Below are 22,029 nucleotides of genomic sequence, written 5' to 3'. Positions count from 1 at the left end.
CTGGCCATGAATAGGACTTTCAAGCCCAGAGAAGCTAAGCTTCCCTTTTCTGCAGTCACACCCCTGTCTGAGATAGAGAACATTACCCCTACCTAGAGAACAGGCTAGTACCATAGCAGATAAGCCAACCCTATCACTGAATGGAAGATGCTCCAGGCTTGCATCCCATGACATCTGGCCTCTCTTTCCTCCTAGATTCAGTATTCCAGATTCAGCCAACCTGAAAAATCACTGCCAGTAAGGAGGAGGATAGAACACTTCACATTTTACTTCCACCAAACTTGTTCAACCACCTGAAGGACCCATAAACTTAAAATACCCCAAACACAACTGCCTTTCCCCACCCAATCTCCCTGAGGTAGGTCCCTGCTCCTGATCCCAATATGCATGGCCCCACAGGCTGCAACCCTGTTAGCACCTTGGCTTTGTACCTGAAAACCAGGCAACCAATAAAACCCAAGTGTGAATTAATAGCCAAGAGGAAGCCTACAACAGAAGTATAACTGTTGGCTCTGGTAGCTCCCACTGGGTGTCAAGGTCAGGCCTTAAATCTCAGCTACCATATTATTGGTGCTACCACACAAGAGCTTACAGCAGCAAAAAGGGGACCTGATACTATCCTATTTTACAGACGAGTAAAGTGAGTCTTAAGGAGTAAGAATGACTCACCAAAGACACAAAACCACTGAGCACTTGGAAATAAGTCACATCAGACTCCAGAGTCTTGGTACACCAAGGCCTTTCTTCTAGTCCAGTGATTAATTCCAGCAAATAAGTTTTCCAATTCCATTAAATAAGATTGTTTGTTGTTTCTGTTAGTTTTCTCACCGCTGGGATTTGCCTGGTCACTATGTCTCAGAAGGCTCCAGACACTTTCCACAAGGCACTGTGATGACTAAATTAGCCCTTCTCAGGGACATAATCATCAGTTCCTAGATTTAACCCATTAAACAGAGAAAATGGAACAACATTTTGCCATTCAATGGCAATTGTAGGCAACAACCATGGAAATAAAATGTGAGCAAGAATGTCGACAATTATACCAGAGTGCTGAGCATACCAGCAGCCACTTTTCCTTTAGCTTGCCACCCTTGGAAACTATCAAATGTCCCCTTCCTGTGCTCCAGTAAATGTAAATTTTGCTTGAGTAAAATCTTGTCCTTGACTTCTTTTCTGGAGAAGTGTTACTCTTTTCTGGAGTGTTACTCTCAGTCCCTCACCTAAATGGGAGAACATAGGAAAAGAGTGGACTTCAGGGCCATCAGAACTGGGGGAACCCTGATTCCGGCTCTCTGTAGCTCTGCTCTTAAGTTTTCTTATTTCTAAAAGGAGGATCTGCCTCAGGGGCTGGTAATTACATCTGTTATTTAGAATGAATAAACTAGAAATTCTAGCTTTCAGCTCCACCTCTGCGAGCTTCATTGGGGGTGTGGCAGGAAGTCTGGATGGGTGCTAGTGGGCTGATGTTGGGGAGTGTGCAAGCCCACAAGTTCCTGGCTCCTGGCCCCTCAGCTGGGATTCAACTCAGGACAGGCAGCCACGTGTGCCTCTGTCCAGAGGCCACCCTGTCTCCCTGAGTGACTCCCTCCCAAAACCAGTAACCGTCTTTGTTCCTACACTTTTTATCTTGCCGGATGGTTGTGTATATTAAATGAGAGGAAGCCGTAGAGTTGTCAGGGGTCAACCCCAGCAGCGTGTGGGCTGGTTTATAGCCTGCAAGGGTATTTTGTTTGCCCATATAGAGTTTTCAGCAGCTGTCAACTTTAAAAATTGGAACAGTTCACACAATCTAGATTTCTGGGCTCTCTTGGAAAAAGTCACAAGATTCCACAACCCAGGGTTTTCATTCCCATGAGATGACAGTCGGCTGGAGATGAGAGGCAGCTGCCCCCTTTAACAGATGGCCCGTAAGTGCCGGAATTGGGGTATTCAGCCTCTCGAATACAGAAGGTGGCCAATAAAGGATGGTTATCATTACTTACTACTTATCAATAACTTGAGTACATGGCATTTAAGTGCAGGGACTGGGGACTTGTCACTGTCTTCCCATTGTGACTAGCTTGGGTCATTTGGTACAACCTTTGTACAGACTGGAAGATTGGTAATTGGCATCAACACTCAAAGCCCCTATTGGGTGCCAGTCACTGTTCTGAGCACTTCACACATGTTATCCAGATCTTCACAACTGTGAGCTAGATTACTATTACTTTATTTGATCGTTACAACTGTGAGCTAGATTACTATCATTGCGATGCTTTTGCCGATGGGAGAACTAAGGCACAGCCCCAAATCACCAAGTCAGCAGAGAGTCAGGATCGAAACCCAGGTCCTGACCGTTCCTCCACACTGCAGGATCCTCCCAACTGGCGATGGAGGTGTGGCCTGCCCAGCTTCCCTAGGGCCTGGCAGCCTCTGAAAGCCCTGCCCCCCAGCCCAGCACAACTTACGGTCAAGGCCGTTGATGTAGCGCATGGTGACTTCGCAGTGGCCCCACACGGCACTCACCACCGGATACAGCTTCTTGCCCTTGAGACCTCGGAAGGCCACGCCCAGGTACTGGCCGTCCACGATGAAGCTGAGTGTGCCCTCATCCATGTCCAGGACCACGAGCAGCGAGTCGGGCAGCGCGAAGGCCTCGTCGGGCCCCAGGAAGGCCGGGTAGGCCACGCCGGGCTGGTTCTTGCCGTCGTGGTAGAGGCGGCTGCGGCCCAGGTCCCAGCCCCACGACTCGGCGTCACTGCCTACCAGCGCCGTGTAGCCCACGGAGTGCAGGGGAGCACGGGCCGTGGCCACACCAACTACAGCGTGGGTGCCGCGCTGCCGAGCCGGCCAGTTGATCTCCCAGGCGTGCAGGCCGCGGGCGTGGCCCACCTTGCCGCGGATGCCGTCGGTGCTCTGGGCCACTGGGTGCCGGTGGAAGGTGAGCCGGTCGTCGTCCTTGACGAAGACATTGAGCGAGCGGTCCTCGGGGTTCCACGCGTGCCGCAGCTGCACAGCCAGCCCCGCCGCCGGCATGTCCAACAGCTGGTCCAGCCGCGCCGGCCGCCCGGGCTCTGCACCACGAAGCTCCCGCTTGGCCGGCCGCAGCGCCGGCTCTCGCACCTCCACCGACTTGAGGCTCCCCGAGAGCTTCTGGCCCATGCTTCACTGCAGGGAGGGGGCCGCTGCAGGCCACCGCCACCTCGTGGGAGCCTCCACTCCCCGTAGCCAGGAATGGGCCACGGGGCTGGGAACCAGGCTTCCGGACGGTAGACCTCCACAGCCTCTACCGGGCTGCGGCAGGGGCCCAAGCTCCTGGAAGGAAGCAAAGGGCACGGGTTATAGCAGCAGCATCAGCAGCCAGTTGCCAATCCCTTCATTTATGTCCATGCCTTGGCTGAGCCCTTTGCATGCACAATAATAGTAATAATTCATACACTCATATCTGGCACTAATCTAGCACCTGCCATATGCCAGTGTTCTAAATTATTTATGTTTATTAGTTTGTTTAATCCTTAACATCTCCCTATAAGAGATATACATTATTATTCACAATTTACAGATGAGAACACTGAAGTGCAGAGAGAGGATAAGCGATTAGCCGAAGTCCCACTACAAATAAGTGACTGAGCCAAGATTCAAACCGAGGTCATCTGGCTTCAGGGTCTGTGTTCCGGACCTAGAACAATCATAGGGAGTCTGATTTTAGAAATAAGGCATGAGCCCAGAGCAGTTGTGACTTGCTCAAGGTCAGAGCCTGGATGAGAACCCAGGTGCTTTTGATCCCAGGGGACAAGCCTTGTGCCAAGGCTGGGGGGCACACAGCTGCTCAAGACACAGGGCTGTAGGGTGTGGCCCATTGGTTCCCAACCCTGGAGTCCTGGGGACCCTAAATAACCTCCTAAAATGTAGCCAGGCTTGAGAGGCAAGACACAGAACAAGGGTGCAGCAGGGTCACCAGGGACATGGAAATCAGGCAGCGTGGGAAGATGGGGTGAGGGCTCCAAGGGAAGGTGAATGGAGGTCAATAGAGGTGAGGAGGAATGATAAGGGAGCTGGTGTCCAGGCTCTGGAGCCAGACAGAACTGCATCCAAATCCCTCTCTCCATCTCCTACTGCGGGTCCACAGGAAATCCTCCTAGCCTCTTGGATATTCCAGATTTCTTGCCAGTAAAGTGAGGATAAAACACCTCCCTCTGGTGATGGGGGAACTTGAGAGACCATAATATAAAGGGTCCTGGAACTCTGCCAACAGGTTTTCCTCTCTGGCTCTGTTCTCTGGGCATCCCCTGTGGATCCCCTCCCTTTGGATGGGTGAGCTCTTTCTTCGGTCATGTAAATACCATTAACAGCACTGATCCCAGCCTGCCTTCCCTGAGACAGGATCCTGGTTTTTATGGAGAAGGAATTGGCCACCATCACTAGGAAAGCAGCCAGAACCCAAGGAGTTCGGACTACCTGGACGGGCCCTGGGTATGGAGAGAGATGGAGAGCCAAGCCCTGTCCAGAGCAGAGGCATGTGCCCTCCCCTCCCTGGCCTGAGAGCTGCTGGGCCCAGAACAACTTCTCCTGAGCCAGATGAGGAGATGGATGGGTGTTTTTCATGCCCTGCCCTCCCCGGCCTCAACCTCCCACCCAGACAGTGGTGCACCCCTAGCCAAAGTCCAGGTAGGGACGAAAAGAACTCTGCTGCCACACAGCACAGACAAGTATCCTGTGGGTTTTTCACCATTCCATTTTATTCTTAACTCTCATGTTCTTCCCTTTCTATTGTCAGATCCCAGCTTCAGCAGATGTTGACCCTATTCCGAGAGCTCTGGGTAATGTTCAATCTGAGGGAATACCAGAACACATAACAATTTGCAACACTAGGTAGTTTTAAGATAGCAGAATAAAGTTACTCCTTTTCATATCCGAAATCACCCAAAATCCAGGAGAACAAAAGAAATGCAAGCTCCTTCTTCAGCAAACTAGAACAGATTTATAACCTGAACCACAGCTTATAAGGAAAGGCTGCCAAAAACAGGTAAGGGCTACCAAAAGCAGTGAAGATCAAAAATACTGTGAGAAAACACCTAGAGAAGACACCTGTAGTGGCAGATCTCAGAGAAAGCTGGCAGAGCCAGCCGGGAGCTGGCATTCCCTGAAGGAAAAAACTAATGATCCCTTATTAGAAAAAAATGGGAACAGGGCATGTGGTCTGGTAGTGGGAGCTACCTCCTACACCCTGGGGGAAGAGGAGGGCAGGGCCAACAGAGGAAACCACAGACCCGCCATCTTCACAGGAAGCAGTGTGTTGGCAAGGCAGAGTGAGAGGAGGGCTCTGAATTGGGAGAAGCCCACAGCTGCAGAACTCTGCTGACAGAGTAGAAGCAAAGACTAAAGGAAGTCACTACGACAACCCTGTGAACAAAGTTCCTGGGAACCAGGGAGCAATCCTGCCCTCTTCTTGGTACCTCCTCCACATGCGTCTCCTGCAAAATGCTGATCCAAGAAGGTTCACCTCTTTCAAAGAGGAACGAGCACAGGATATAGTCAAAGATGCTATAGAAGAAAGAAAGGAATAAATGAACAGGACAAAACATGGCAAACCAAGCAAACTCACCTGAAAAAAGCTGCCACAAAGCAGGTAAAAATGGGAACGAAATTTGTAAACTAATTTTGTGATTGATTATTTCAGAAGGGAGACACCTAGCACGGTCTCAACAAAAGATTAAATCCATTTTGCCTAGTTATAAAGGTAACCTCCAGAACTAAAAATAAAAATACACATCTTGCAAATACAAACCTTGAACATAATACAAAATAAAACAGATCATATACTGAAAGATTTTGTTAGAAAGCAAGAGAGGCAAAAAGGCATAAAAGCATGAAATATGATAGTAAAACTAAGACCAAAATATTAACCATGTCATTAAATGGCCATAGTAAACTGCTAAAAAAAGATTATAAGACTAGGGAACAACACAAAGCCCCCAACCATATGCTACATATAAGAGACATTCCCCAAAGCAAAGTGATTTAACAATTTTGAAAATAAAGGAAGGGCAAACACATAACAGGGAAGTGTGAACTCAAACTAAGCAGGCACTGTAATCTTAATATTAGGCAAGTAAAGTTGATTTCAGGACAAAAGTTTTTAACTGAGACAAGAATACTTAATAAAGAATGCGATCCACAATTGAAGACTGAACTCACCAAATAGCACCAAAATTCAGAGCAAAAGCTAGAGGAAATATAAGGAGGGGCCTTAGACAGACACACATCAGAGGCATGTAATTTTAATTTCCCTCTTCTAGCTCATGATGGACCAGTGGACCAAAATTAAGCAAAGACATAGAAAAACCAAATTACATAATTAATAAGACAGATCTAATTAATGTGTTCATCAAATTCTATACCTTGAAAACAAAGACTGCATGTTCTTTTCAAGTGTTCATGGAAACATCAAAAAAATTTTCCCATATATTAGGTCACAAATAAAACTTCAAAAAAAGCAAAAATAATACAGTATCTGATAACACAGAAGGAAAACTAGAAATTAATCACTAAATTATAGATCACAAAATCCTATCACTTGGGCATTTTTAAAAATTCTTTAAACAACCTGACCCCAACTCGGATCAAAAAAGAAATCCATATAGAAATCGCAGAATATCTGGAATACAACAATAACAAAAAGCATTCCACATACTAGAACCTGTGGGGTGCCTCTACAACAGTTCTCAGAAGAAATCATGGCTGGTATATTTATGCTATTAAATTTTAAAAAATGAATGGAGCATAATAAAATAGGGAAATAATAGAACTAAGCAAAAACTCAAGAGCTGCTTCTTTGGGAAAAACTACCACAAAAACAAAACAAAACCAATAAAACATATAAACTATTAAAGCTAATCATGTAATGTATCATATTATGTTATATTATTATATTACTATTATATTAATCTATCATGTTGATAGTATGTACCCTTGACATGATATAATGAAATCTTCCTTTTGGGTGTCTTCCCCAAAACCCATAACCTCACTCTAATCATGAGAAAAACAAAGGACAAATTCTATTTGGAGGCCATCCCACAAAATACCTGACCTAACCAGCAAGGTCATCAGAACCAAAGTCTGAGAAACCATCACAGTGAAGAGGGCCCTAAGGAGACCTAACAATTCCACATAATGTGGTAACCTGAGTGGGATCTGGAACAGAAAAAGGATATTAGGGGCTGGGCTTGGTGGCTCACACCTGTAATCCCAGCACTTTGGGAGGCCAAGGCAGGTGGATCATTTGAGGTCAAGAGTTCAAGACCAGCCTGGCCAACATGGTGAAATGCTGTCTCTACTAAAAATACAAAAAAAAAAAAAAAAAAAAATTGCCAGGTGTGGCGGCACATGCCTGTATTCCCAGCTACTTTGGAGGCTGAGGTGGGAGGACTGCTTTAACCCAGGAGGTGGAGGTTGCAGTAAGCCAAGATCGTGCCACTGCACTTCAGCTTGGGCGATATAGGGAGACTCCATCTCAAAAAAAAAAAAAAAAAAGAAAGAAAGAAAGAAAAGGAAAGAAAAAGAAAGAAAGAAAAGAAAAAGGATATTAGGTAAAAACTGAAATCTGAGAAAAAAAGGAAATCTGAAAAAATATGTTAATAATAATAACTTAATTATTAATATTAATTATTAAAATAAGTTAATAATAATGTATCAATACTGGTTCATTAGTTGTGATAAATGTACCATACTAATGTAAAATGCTAATAATTGGGGAAACTAGGATGGTAAATGGAGTGAGCATATGGGACCTCTCTGTACTATCTGTTTAGTTTTTCTTTAGATCTAAACTATTCTGAAGAAATAAAGCTCGCTAATTAGAAAAGGTTAAATAAATATCTAAATTTTAGAGAATACAAAAAAAGGACAAAAACTAGAATTCACCTCTTTCTCCTATCTCATTAACCAGATATAAACATTGTCAGCTTTTGGAGGAATTTCGCTTTATTCTCTCTTTTTTTTTTTGTCTATAAATTATAATGAATTTTCTTTTTAAAAATTGGTAAAATGGGTCTTTATTTAGATTATTTCACCTAAAAATTATGTAATTTGCATTTTCACATATTACTAAATATACTTTAAATGCATGACTTAAGTAACTAAATTTTTAAAAGCACATAAAACATAAACCATATAATCATTTAATGGGGGAGAAGACAGAGATATGTAAAATAAGAAATGAAAATGCGAAATAACAAAAAGGTGTAGCTAAAAGCACTTGTAAAAGAAGTTAGACTTGTTTTAACATAGGAAAAAATTTGCAACACAAATTACCAACAAATATATGACAAACTCCTACAAATGAATACAAGTACAAAATGTGAAAAGATATCAACAGTTTACACAAAAACAAATGGTTCCTTTGAAAAGATACTCAATGTATACTGAAAAAGAAATGAGTTAGAACTCCATTGAAATGCCATTTTTGTCTATCAGCTTATTAAAGGTCAAAAAAATGGATAATGCATGCTTGGAGAATGTGTGGAACAGAAGACAGACTCATACATTGCTAAAGTGGATATAAACTGGTTTAGCCTCGGCAAATGGCAAATTAACACCATCTTTCAGAATTGCAAATATGCAGACCCTTTGACCTAGCAATTCTACTTTCAGCATTTATTCAGATGTGTTCTCAAATGCACAAAACTACCTATGTACACAGCACATGCATACATATGCAGCACTGTTTGTAATAGCAGCCTGGGCTCAGAGAGGTTGCATAACTTGCATAACCTGGGGTCACACAGCCAGGAAGTGTCAGGACTGGGATCAACCCCAGAGTTACCATATGACAAACCTGTGCTCTTACTTCTTCCTCCATGTTGTTTAGAATAATGCCCTCTCCACGGCAATGACTGTAATCAGCTCTGTGTGGCCCACACAGAAAATTTCTAAGGGAAACTGCTTTATCCTTGCACACAACCATGCCAACTTTGGAGTTGCTGTTGTTGAAAAGACACTTAAACATGTTTGAAAGCAACAGCCAAACAGCAGCCCCAGGGAAGACCTCTTACTAGTACTTGGCTTGGCCCATACTGGGTCATTGAGGGCCCAGTGCTCTCCTTTGCAATCATAGTCTCAAAGTCTCTGTCCCTACCAGAGGCAGGCAGAGATCCTGAAGAGTGCTCACACTGTGGTGTGACAAGGTGGGCAAGTAAATAGACAGCCCCTTTGCTGCTCCCCCAGTACAGGGCGCACAGCAGAGTGCTCATGTCCATGAATGGCAAGCCATTAAGGGAAACTAGCAGCTGGGCAATCTAATGAAGGACAGGAGACCTAGACATGAATCCCCACCTGTCTGTTGGACCCCAGGCCAGGACTTAATCTCTCTGAGACTGGTTGGCAGTGCTGCTAACTATGTGCTAAGCTCACCTGCCTTTGCAAGTATCAGAGCAGACACCTGTAAAGTCTGGCACATCACAGGGCTGCCAGTAAGTGATGAGTGCTCTTTTAAATTGTGGATGTGTTCCAACATTGCCATTTCACCACTTGAATGTGCCTTGCTATGAACTGATTGTGTCCTCCCTAAATTCACATGTTGAAGCCTGATATAGATTGAATATTTGTCCCTGCTCAAATCTCATGTTGAGTTGTAATCCTCAGTACTGGAGGTGAGGCCTGGTGGGAGCTGTCTGGGTCATGGGGGTGAGTCTGTCATGGCTTGGTGCTGTCTTAGGGATAGTGACTGAGTTCTGGAGAGAGATCTGCTCATTTAAAAGTGTGTGACACCTCCCCACCCCCGCCTCTTGCTCTTGTTTCACCGTGTAACATGCCTTCTCCTCCTTCACCTTCTGCCATGATTGTAAGCTTCCTGAGGCCTCTCTAGAAGCCAAGCAGATGCCAGCACCGTGCTTCCTGTAAAGCCTGCAGAACCGTAAGCCAACTAAACTTCTTTTCATTATAAATTACTCAGTCTTAGGTATTTCTTTATAGCAATGCAAAAATGGCCTAACACAAAGCCCCAGTGTGACAGTATTTGGAGGTGGAGCCTTTGAGAGACAATTAGTCCATGAGGGTGAGCTCCACCTCCTCTAGGAAGCCTGCCCTGATCCAGTAGGCATCCAGGGGCCTGCCCTGTACCTCTGTCTGCCCTTGAGCCAGCCAGGGGGACATCTTTCAGGCCTTACTGATCTGCTTTTTTCTACCTTGAGGGCATTCCTCTGATGGCAGGAAGCTTTCACTAGCACTTCTGTGCCCCCAGCCACTGCACCACTCCCTCCATGCAAGACACAAGCCTGGTACTTTGAACATGGGGCAGAACACACATATGGACTGTGGAGAGGTTGTGCTGGGCTTCAGGGAGGGCTCATGCTCTGCTCTTTTTCAGAGGATGAAGCAGAGAAAGGGCCAGGGCTAAAGTCAGGATATGGGGACATGAAGCCCAGTAATGCCACTATCACAGTTGGACTCTCACTCCTGAGCAGCTGACTCTTGGCTGTATCCAGTATACTCCTTTATTAGCTACTGCTTTGCATCCTTCCCTTCTTCCAACCCTCATTTATTCGTTCAAAAAATGCTTAGTGAACACAGTGCCAGGCACTGTGCAGCTGAGAGCAAGGGACACAGCAGTGGCCAAGTCAGGCTCATCCCTGCCTTCTCTCTCCAGCCAGAGGGAGTGGGCACTTAGCACATTTCTCCTCTCCTCATCTCCACCACAGCATGCAGCACTGGGCCAGGCACATGGGACATACAACAGGATCCACCTTCCTGACAGGAATACCATCATCTCTCAACCCAGTAAGCAGCCAGCATCCTGAAGAATGCCAAAGGGTGCCTCCGTCACTTTCCCCCAAAACCAAAATTTCCTACGTCATGCTTGGATGGGGATGCTTAATGACATTATCCAGAAGGATCTGCTCTGGGGCTTCAATCATGGCTGAGCAAGAAAACAAAAACTCTAATTTGCTAATTGCTCTTCCCAGGACCCTAGCAGATGTTCCTACCCGACAGGGAAATGAGGAGACATGAAGTGGCAATGCCACACTGTTTAAGGAACCTCATTAGTTTGAAAAATATGATGCACAGTCTTCAGAGGCCTGGGACCCAAAATCACAGCCACAGAGGCCTGTCTAGCTGAGCTCAATGGGCACGGGGTCTGCAAGAAGACATGACTGCTGTGGGGATTGGTAGTGACTGCGTGAAATGCCCTTCTCTCTGTGTGGCCTCTGGCTTTGGACTTGCTGGAGCCAGAGGTGGGGGCAAGTCTTCTTCTTTCATCTAGGCAGCAGTAATGATGCCTGCCCTGGGGATCTCAGGCTGCTGAAAAGCATAAGACTCAACCACTTTCCCTTAGGGAGACAGCCTACACCAAACGGGTCAGACTCCACGAGAGATCTGAATAATGACAAAGACTGTAAAAAGAAATTCAGTTAGATACCACTGGAATTCCTTTATAGACTGCATATTACTTTCAAATATATACTATAGCACTTGTAAAAGTACACAGTTGATCTAATCACGCTCCTGCTCAAAATCCTCGACAGGTTCTCTGAGGCTTTCAGGATATTAGATATTAGTGCCTCTGGGGATCTCCCCAGCCCCCTGTGCTCTCAGAGCCCTTGTACTTGTGCCCACCACAGCTCTTATCACAAGGGGACATGATGTCTCTTTGGCTGCCTCCCTCCCATCAGACTGGGGCAACTTGGGAGCAGGGGCCGGGTCTGCCTCATCAGAGTCCCCACGGACCTGGCTTCGAGAAAGTGGTGGGTGAACGTCTATGGAATGCACAAGCATGAACAAATGAAGAAAAGCAATACACTGCCTTAGAAAGAACCAATACCTAAGAATGAACTGGGAATGCAGAGCACTGTGAGCTCAGACTATTTATTTCATGTCTTTATTTTTCAATTTTTGACTCTGTGCAAAGGTACCAATGATAGGTGCCTGACCTTAGTTTAACTGGAATGTTTTTAAGATTTTTCTTGTGCAAATATTAAGTAGGGAGGCTGTTTTATCAAAGATGCTCATTCAGAATGAACCCACCAACAATGTATGAACTAAACAACCCCCAAGGTTTTGTTCATAGGCATTCATTAGCTTTTCTCTGCTATACACACATGGAGCTCAGGCTACAACTGGCTGGGCAAGCCCTTTCTTCCCCAAGAGCTCACAAAGAGAGCCATCTGTCCAGTTCCAGGTGGAATCATCTCACGCCTGTTTTCCTGGAGCGAGAATCAATGAGGCTTCCCCGAGCCTCTCCTCCTCCTGGGGTTTCCATGGGAATCCTCCCACGCGTGACTAAGCCAGGGGCGCCCAAGGTGCAAGCTGGGCTGTCAGCCAGCAAGGAGAGCAGCAAATGGGATGAAGGAGGTTTGCTAGGCTGTGACCAGGGCAGCAAGCTCTGCAAGGTCATTTGAAAGAGACATACCACTGAGACAGCGAGGCCACGTGCAGTCCGGGCCAGCCCGGTCACCACAGCTACCCCTGAGCCCAGAGGCCTGCCCCAGGCACATGTGGAGGTTGTTTGCAGGGCAGCTGGCCTCCCTGAGGCCCAGCATGTCTGGGCTGGGTCAAAGCATGAAGGGAGAAGATGGGAAGGGTGCCATTTAATGAAGCCCTCTGGGGAAAATGATGATGAAAACATGATAAGGTTTGCGTCCAACCCCTCATTTACCTCCCAAGATGAACCTTCTCCACTTGGTATAACTGGTTGTCTGGAAACAGAATGCCTAAAAGAAAAGCAGAACTATTCATGCCTCTGGCTTGAGCTAGGTCATAACAGGGACTTGCTGGGATTTCTGAAGATCCCTCTGTTAAGCCTACAGTATCTCTCGGGGCATTTTTGAGATACTAAGGAGGAAAGGAGAGAGGATGAGAGGAAGAGAGGAGAAAGGGAGCAGGATCGGGGAGGGAGCTGCTCCAGCCCCAGGAATCTGTACAACTTGCACATTTCATAGAATGCAGATAACAGATGTCTCCTGAAGGTAGATAACAGGTAGAATGTCTCTGTGGTCAGTAAACCGGGCCAAGGCCCACTCACTCCTGGAGAAAGCAGAGCTCCAATTCACCATACACGACATTTCACAACATTAAAGGGCAGATGGATGACTTTGGCACTGCTCCAGCGTCTCCCACCACACATACCAGCACATTGAAGTGTAGAGCTTACCACAGCAGCTTTCCTGCCTCCTCCTGGCTCCAGTGTCTTCCTGCCTACCCCATCAATGGGGCACCCCCAAGTCCATTGCTTCAACTTCAGTTTCTGCTTTTCACTGTCTCTCTCCATGCATCTTCTCTTATGACCTGCATCTCCAGCCCCGTGCAAACACTCTCAAGCCGGGTCTCCAGTGCTGCCTTCTCTCCTCAGCACAAGACCTACCTACTAGAAGCCCCTGGCCAGTCCTGCCTGCCTGTTGTTTCAAATGACATTGTAAGGCCAGCTGACCTCTTTCCATCATAAGCCTCCTACCATGGGCACACCCACACTCTCAGCCCTGTGGGACATCTGTGGTCCATGTGCACCTCGGAATCTGCAGGTCCTAGCCTGAGCCTGGCCTCTTCCCTCTCTCGCATACCAGGTTCCTCTGCATGTCACTGTTCCTGCCATGGATCCCGTCTCTCGGTCCCCACCACTCAACCCCATCAGCTTTCCACTAGTTCAGACCTTGCCTGGATTACTCCACTGGTCTCTTAGCAGGTTTCCCTGACTCCAGTGTTTGCCCGTCAACCCACTCTCCATGCTGCCAACAGGTAAATTTGACCAAGACACCCACCAATCTCTTCATTCAACCCTCCAGGCAGCTTCTCCAGAGAGAAGCTGCACCTCTTTGCTTGGCACCCAGGGGCCCTCCAGGCTGCTCTTATTTCTTCCACACTGTCTCTCATCATGGCCCACCTCAGACCAGTCATGCCAGACTCTCCTCGTCAGCACATCCTGGGACCCTTCCCATCTTCTCTGACCTGGCTGACATTCTCTCACTCCCCTGTCCCTTCTAGCAGAAGCAGAACTGGGCACCCCTCCGTGGCAGCCCCTCAGCCCACTGTATCCTCTTCCCTCCGCCCCATTGCGTCCTCTTGCCTACGTCCCACTGCACCCTCTGCCCTCCATCCCACTTTGTCTTCATCTTAGCTGTTGATTCCTGCTGCTATCTCTTGCACCATATCTGCATTTCTTAGTGGAGCCAGTGCCCAACCAGCCTTTATCTCCAATACTCGTACACAGCCTTGTACCTGTTACCTCTGGCTGCATTAAGAAGTGCTTGTCAGACTGAAGGAGGACTAGCCACTCTATACCTCCTGCATTTTTTTTTTTTTTGAGACAGAGTCTCGCTCTGTTGCCCAGGTTGGAGTGCAGTGGTGCCATCTTGGCTCACTGCAAGCTCTGCCTCCTGGGTTCACGCCATTCTCCTGCCTCAGCCTCCCCAGCAGCTGGGACTACAGGCACAAGCCGCCACACCTGGCTAATTTTTTGTATTTTTAGTAGAGACGGGGTTTCACCGTGTTAGCCAGGATAGTCTCGATCTCCTGACCTTGAGATCCGCCCGCCTTGGCCTCCCAAAATGCTGGGATTACGGGCATGAGCCACCACGCGTATACATTTTAAATGGAGTAAGTTCTGAACTCAATGTGTGAAGCAAAAATCACATGCAATCCACACTGCTTAGGAAAGTTCTTCTAAAGTTCCACACAAAGTTCATGATAACTGGTTTGAGGTATACCACCTCTTTCCCAAAGGGCACACCACCCACAACTGTTTTTCCTATAGCCTCAAAACAAATCCCTATTTCTTGAACTGATCAGCAGCAAATAAATTAGTTGGCTTATGTAGGAACCATGTTTTATTAAAAATGTGTTGCTGGTTTTTAAATTTTTTATAGTTGATCTTTTCTTGCCACAGATGATCATGTTCCCATAAATCAAGAGTACATACTATGTACTTATATAGTACATATATAGGCAGAGACTTCTGGTGATCTCCATCTAGGGCCTGCCACTCCCCTGATTTTCATGCCCGAGACCCTTCACTCCTGTATCAACAGAGAAAAAAACCTTTCGAGAGCATGGATGTGTGACAACAGGTCGGGCAGCTCAGGGGAAATTAAGTAATTCCTGTATGGTGAGTTGTACTAGGTCTTTCCCCAAAAGGGCAAGGAATTCTGCACTGGCCACTGCAGCTTGGCCACTTTCTGGGATAGAAATGAAGCCCTTCCAAGGTCAGTTCTACATAAATGATGAGGAAGTTTCAGTTGTATGAAAAACTAGGAGGAAAAGTATTCTAGGCAGGGGAAATAGCAAGTGAATGAGCCTTTGAAGTGTTGGAGTAAAACGAAGAAGGCTAGGAGGGTGGGTAGGGGGTAGAGGAAAATGGTGAGGAAGAGGTGGAGAAGGGCAGTACCAGACCTGAGGACCCCTGGGATCATCTAGATTTTACTCTGTGGCAGCCTTAAGGAGGTCCTGAGCTAGGGAGAAATGTGATCTACATTTTTAAAAGATGCTTCTGATAAATGGTTATGACTACTTGCTAATTTGACACATTAAAAACAAAATCTTGTAATTTTAACTTGCATTTTTCTTATAGAGGTAAGGCGTCTTGTCATATGTTTTAGTATCATTTCTATTTTATTTCGCGTGTATGAATTGTGTCTTTGCCCGTTTGATATTTTGTTTGTTGACCTCAGGAATCTTTTACATATTTAAAGAGATGAGCCTGTTGTGATAGGAGTGGCATATGTCATATGTGACAATTTGTCATGTATCTTTTGACTGTTTCTGGTGATTTTTTTTCCTTGCAGATTTTATTTTTATATCATTAAATGTATCTTTAAAATAAACGAAAAATACAAACTGGAGAGATATTTGGGTAGAAGGACCAGTAAGTTGAATTTTGTTTGTGGTTTGCCAAAAGTGGGTTAAATTCTTTTCATTACCATTTTTAAAAATGGAATAAATTAGAGGGTATGTGTCTCCGAGGAATATGCCCTTGAGTAAAGGATGTTTATATCATGCTTTTACAAATTTTACGTCTTCCAGACTTAAGCTCATCAAACTGCGGGGGTGGGGGGCAGGGGGGCAGAAAGGGGGTGGGAGGATAGAGGGCTCAGAGTCTGAGATGAGGGAACTCCTGTCTTCATCCCCCAACCCCCCAAGGAGGAGAGTGGGGCGCAGAAGAGGAAACCAAGCTGGGGGAGGTTAGAGAACTTGCCCAAGGTCACACTGCGAGCTGGGGGTGGAGACAGATTCGAACCCAAGCCTGACTCCAGAACTGAGAACTCTCCACCTTCTCGCGACAGCGGTACAGAAGTGCCCTCCTCTCCTTCCTGTCGGCAGCAGTCTGCGCTTGGCCATGGGCCGGTGGGAGCAGCCACTCCCCCGGTTCTCCCGCCAGTCAGAGGTCGGGGGCTCGGCGTCCCCTCCTGGCTTGGGGCCCCTGGCGCGTACAGAGCCACCAGGGCGGACACATTTGCCGCGCTCAAGGCTCTGGCCCCCTCCCTCCTTCCCAGAGCCCTGCGCCTAGGGTTTCCTGAGCTCCCAACCCCCTCCCTTCCCGAGCATAGACAAGTTTGTCTTCAAGCAACGCCAGGAACTGGTCCCCGAGTCGCTCTCGGGCCAGGCGACCAACCTCACTGCCCCAGCGTCAGGAATAAACGGTAACAACAGCCACCGGTGCCTATTGCGTGACCCGTGCTTTACTTCCACCTCTCCGAATACCCCGGACGAACAGACCCCCAGGAATTATTGTCTCCATTACACGGACGAGGGAACTGCTGCAGCTCCGGAAAGTTGGATAACAAGCTTGGGCTCGCAAAGCTAATAATAATACTAGCTAACATATGATTGAGTGTTTCCTGTGTGCCCGGCACATGTCTACCTACGAGCACCATCCCATAGATCTTTCCAATACCCCTATACGATGTGCACAATTATCATTCCCATCCTACGGATGAGGAAACAGAGGTTTGACGCCCTGTCCAAGGTCACTCAGCCAGTGAGTGACGGATCCTGGATCCAAACCCAAGCGGGTGAATCGGGTGGCAGTTTTTTGTGCGTTGTCCACTACGCAGAGAAGCAAAGGGCTTAGAACCCATGATACCAAGGGCCGGGCCCCAAACGCCCCAGGGCTGCGCGCAAATCAACCATCTCGAACTGCCACAGCCTGCAGAGAGGAATTCTCTGGGACTGGGACGCCAGGAGCGCCAGCTGTGTCGAGTGCTGGCCCGCACAAAGTCCGTGCAGCCGGATCTCGGCTCCCGGCCCCCGCGCGCCCCTCACCAGGAGCTGGAGAGTACTCACCATAAAAAAGAGGGCAAGCGCCTGTTCGGGAAGAATCCCCAGCGCTGGCAGGTCCTGGACTCCCGGGAGAGGCGTCTGCTGCCGCCGCCGCCCACTCAGGGGCGCCCGAGTGACCCGCAAATGCCGGCTCTCTCCGCACGGCCAGGGGCGCGTCCTCACGGCTGATGCCCCGCAGCAGCGCCCCCTCTGCGCTGCAGGATGGCCTGGAGTTAGGAGCGTTCTTGGCGAAGTTGGCGCTCAGGCGCCGGGGGTCGGGCCTGGAGTGGGGAAGCGCCTTACTGAAGCGATCCTGGGGGCGCTCCAAGGCCCGCGCTCTAGCCGCTTGGAAGCTTGGCGCCTGACCCGGAGGGCGACGAGTCCCGCGCTCAGGGCGCACGGGCCGCGCCTTGGCCGCCGGCCCCCGGCGCGCCGGGCGTCTTCCCCAGCGCCCTGAGCGCACGCAGCGGTAGCAGCAGCTGGGGCCTGGGCCCGGGATGTGGTGTGTTCATCGCCCTCCCCTGGGGCTGGGTGCCTTTGTGCGCGGGGCGCGCCGGCCGCCAAGGCCAGCTCTGGATGCTGCAGCCGCCGCCGCCTCCCCCTCCTCCTCCGCCGCCGCCCGCTCCCCGCCTTCCCGGCCGGCCCGGAGGCTGCAGCTGAAAGCCGATCTGGCTGAGCTCATCCCTGAAGGCCACTAATCCAATAGCCGCTGAAGGCGCGGTCGCCGGGAACGCCCCTTCCCCCACCATCCCGCGCCCCGGCCGTCCCAGCTCGGGCCGCTGCCGGCGTCGCCACCTTCTCGAGGCCACCAGCTGGCGGGAGAGGGAAGTGGAGCCCGCGCCCGCGGCCCTGTGCCAAGGCGGCGGCGCAGTCGCCATTCACTCACCCGCCCGCTCGCCCGCTCACTCCCTAGCTCTCGCATTCATTCATGCGCGCGGGTCCTCCCGGATTCATTCAAGCGCGCCTGGAGCGCCAGGGTGGGTGCCCCTGACGGGGAGGAGACACCCAGTCACTAGGCAGCTTTGGTGCCTTTACTCAACGCACGTGGGAAATAGCAGCCGGGAGGAAAAGAGGGTGGTTTATTATCCCCCTTCCTCAGACACACACATGTCCACACTTTATTTTTGAGATCAGGTTCCAACTCATCTCTTAAAGTCCAATTTCATACCGCACCTGCTCAAGGAGCGTTCCCCTCCCACCCGAGGCGCAGGAAGTCGGTCTCTTTGCTCTACCAGCGCTGATGGTGGGCCGCCTCATTGGGAGCCTGAACTGAGCGATGAGGAAAAGGGCGTGGCCAAAACAGAAGCCGCGAGGGTGCTTCTGGTATCTGCGCTTCCTTGGGGAAATTAAAAGTTCTTGGTTTGGTGGCCCTCGTCTGTGCTCCCAGAATTGACTTCAGGTCCATTACGCAGTCATTTGCTGACCCAATCCCTCTCTGTGCCAGGTACCAGGCAAAGGGTCTAGATGCAGAGTGCCCATTTCATCAAGGACATGGAAAACAAGTAAAGACAATGCAACTCTGTGATGGAAACGTTTTGAGAGAGGTTCTGGGGCGAATTTGTCAGACTGGAAAGGGCAACTGGGAATGTTTCCTAGTAAATGTGTCTACATGAATTAGCTCCTGGAGGCAGGGGTACAACACGGTCACCTGGAGAGCTACCTATCACAGCACAGAGCCTGTGCTATGAGCAGAGGGGGTATGACGGAACTGGAGGGATGGTAGGTGTCTAGGGTCTTGGGTGGGGACTGTATCAAGAGCTTGACCTTCCCCATAACGTCGGGAGGCCTTTAACCAGGGTAGTGGCCTTGTCGGATTTGCACTCCAGAAAGACCTCTTAGCAGCCAAGTGGATGGATGGATGGAGGAAACCAGGTTGGCAGCTATTGTAATAGTCTAAGCATAAGATGATGCTTTATGAACCAAGATAACCATGATGAGGTGACAAAAGTGTGTATTGACACGTATTTATTGTACTTATTCTAAGGTTTCATTACTGTCTGTTTGCATGTCTGCCCCTCCTAAAACTGTGAGCCCCCCCTGGAGGGCAAGTATAGGTACCTCACACATCTCTGGATGCCCTGCACCAGCATAGGATAGATGCTGAGGACAGTGAATGTGATTTGAACTGCCCTAAGTGGCAGTGCTGACCTACATTCACACTTGGTGTCTTTGCTTCCTACCTCCTATTGACAAGCTCCTGGAGCACCTCTACTGTGAGCTACTGTGGGGGTTATGGATGTGGTTGGGGAGCAAGAAAAGAAAATTTGTGGAAAGAAGCTCAGAAGCAAAGAAAAGTGTAAAGAAGACGTTCATGCTGATGGTTTCTCTACCCATCTGGCTGACAGGCTGGGTGTGTGTGTGGAGGATGCCCGTTGCTCCCACTCTTTGCTGGGAAGCATCACGGTAGCTTCAAGGACAAGGGAGGGAGGGAGTAGTGGCCACAGTTTGAGAAAACAACTCCCCCCCTCCCTTGGGGGCTCCAGTTAGGTTCACCACACTGACCTTTCCCAATGAGATTTTGCCCCAGGCACAAAGGAGTGGGCCAAAACAGGGCCCGACTGTGTCCCTGTAGACCCCCAAATCCTCCAGCCTCTGGATAACAAGGGAAACAACTTGCCATTTGGGGAGAAGCCAGGACAGCCTGGCTACTAAAATTCTTTGGATTGAGATCAGCAGCTTCTAAATAGCCCCCAGTGATCCCTGACTTCTGGCATATACTCCCTTGTGTAAACTCTTTCCCTTCAAGTGTGGGCTGGACTTACTGACTTGCTTCTCTCTAACAGAATACAGCAGAGCTAATGGGATGTTCCTTCCAATATTAGGTTATACAAAGACTGTGGCTTCTGTTTTGATCACACACTCTTGCTCTCTTTTGGGATCACCTCCCTGGAGAAGCCAGCTGCCATATCCTGCAGTGGCACTGTGGAGAGAGGCCCGTATGGTGAGTGACTGAGACCTGCTGATAACCACATGAGTGAACTTGGGAGCAGATCTCTGCCCCCCAAGCTGAGCCTTCATAGGAGACTACAGCCCTGTGTGATGCCTTGACTGCAGCCTCATGAGAGATTGTGAATCACCGAAACCAACTACCTGTGCTTAGATTTCTGATGCATGGAAACTGTAAGATAATAAATGTTTGTTGTTTTAATCAGCTAAATGTTGGAGTAATTTGTTATTCAGCAGTAGATAACTAATACAAGATGTTCTTAACTGTCCAAGAGTGAGTCTAAAAATACAACCGTGAAAAACTAGCCACAGTATTGCTCTAAAGAATGTACAGTATTGCATGGGCATAGTCAGACAGCTCTGGGCTTGAATCTCAATTCCAAGCCTTTGGGTCCTAGCTTTCTCATTTGTAAACAGGAACAGAAGACTGTCCCCAGAGTACAGTTGTGGGTTGTAGCTTGTAGTGTAGTAGGTGCACAATAAATCTTTTTCCTTCTACTTCTCAGGAGTAGACCAAGATCTGTAGCATTCATGGGATTTTTGGACTAAGGCAAAGTAATGCCCAGGGCAGAAGGTCCAGTAGGGAGCTGCTGGAGTCAGGGGTCCAGAACCACTTGGATAAAGCAAAGCTGTGAACCTCACTCCTCCTGCCTTTGCTCCCACAAGACATGGTATACGGTCTACTTCCCAGTTTTTAGCTATTGAAATCTTGGACTCCTTCTCTGTCTTGCAAAAGTACTAGCCATGGTTTTACAGAAGTTGGAGGAAAAACTTTCAGTTCTGAGAAATTTTGGAGCTTGAAGCTTGCTCCAAGGAGGTCTGTGGCAAGACAGAACTGTGTTGTGTGAGGTCTGAATGTCCTCTGCCCACCCCTCAGGAGCAACCCTGTTTGAGCCCAGCCTGCCATGCAGCATTGTCCATCAGGTGCTCAGCTCTCAAATTCTGTTCCTCTCTACAGCCCAAGCATCACCATCTCTTTCCCTAGCAGTTATAGCAGCCCCCTCACCTCTACTCTACTGCTGGGCTCTCTTCAGGAAGGAAAAATCACCCTTGCCACTCCCTTCGGAGGTACCCCATGGCCCACAGGATAATTTTCATGCTTTTTCATGGAATCTGGCTCCCTGCCCACCCATCCAGTTTCACCTCCTCTCATTTGCGCTCTGGGCCAGGCCACAGTGGGGCCCCCTGAGCTCCTCCATGCTCTTTCTCCCTGCCACAGGCTGTTGTACGTGCTTACCTTTCTTCCTGGTACAGACTTTCCAGGTAACTCTAATTCATACTCTGTCTCTTTGCCTGTATACATGTCATCTCCTCCAGGAAGCCTTCCTAACACTGCAGGCACAGCACGGTGCCCTCCTATGTGCATCTCAAGCCTGTGCTTGCCTCTCTCACAACCCCAAGTCCCACTGTTGTGACCTCCTTTCTTGTCCCTCACCCCAAGATATAAGCACTTCAAGGGCAAGGCTGTCTTTTTCATTTTTATAGCTGTTACACCCCCAACCACATTTTCTTCTTGCTAATTTCTCAAAGCAGAAAGCTCCACAGTCTTCCCAAATAGCCCAGGCTGGATTAAGGGCCCCTTCTGTAAGCTCTACCACACCTTGTTGCTTTACATCTGTCATAGCACCTTGAAAACCTTTGGGGAATTGTCAGACTCTTGCATCACATGGTGACTCTTTAGGGCAGGACTGTGTCTGATTCATCCCAGTGTTCCTAGTTATCAGCCTGGGGCATGGTATACGGTTGACAAACAGTAGATGTTTGTGGAATAATTAAAGGTAAAGGAAAAGAAAAGAAAGACAGGCAGGCAGGGAGGAAGGGAGGGAGGAAAAAAGGAAGAAAGACTAGCTCCATTGG

At 48.5% G+C, this 22,029-nt stretch overlaps 1 protein-coding gene across 2 annotated transcripts in view; it reads right to left on the bottom strand.

Moving 5' to 3' along the window:
• The window catches only part of SPSB4 (splA/ryanodine receptor domain and SOCS box containing 4), a 96,795-nt gene extending 78,899 nt beyond the window's left edge, over positions 1-17,896 (bottom strand). The window contains exons 1-2 of one of the 2 annotated variants that reach the window (XR_010125768.1): positions 17,251-17,835; positions 2,448-3,294 (exon numbers count right to left, since the gene is read on the bottom strand). Coding sequence is in view for 1 of the 2 variants with exons in the window: in XM_054480141.1 (XP_054336116.1) it covers positions 2,448-3,141 (694 nt within the window). In the remaining variant the exon portion in view is untranslated. Of the gene's footprint in view, positions 1-2,447; positions 3,295-17,250 lie in introns of both variants that reach the window. The other variant, XM_054480141.1, reaches the window with a different exon arrangement.
• Positions 17,897-22,029: the final 4,133 nt, after the last annotated feature.

The sequence above is a fragment of the Pongo pygmaeus genome, chromosome 2 (genome assembly GCF_028885625.2).
Source record: "Pongo pygmaeus isolate AG05252 chromosome 2, NHGRI_mPonPyg2-v2.0_pri, whole genome shotgun sequence".
NCBI lineage: Eukaryota > Metazoa > Chordata > Mammalia > Primates > Hominidae > Pongo > Pongo pygmaeus.
The sequence above is the reverse complement of the archived record's forward strand: the minus strand, read 5'-3'. Positions and strand labels throughout refer to the sequence as shown.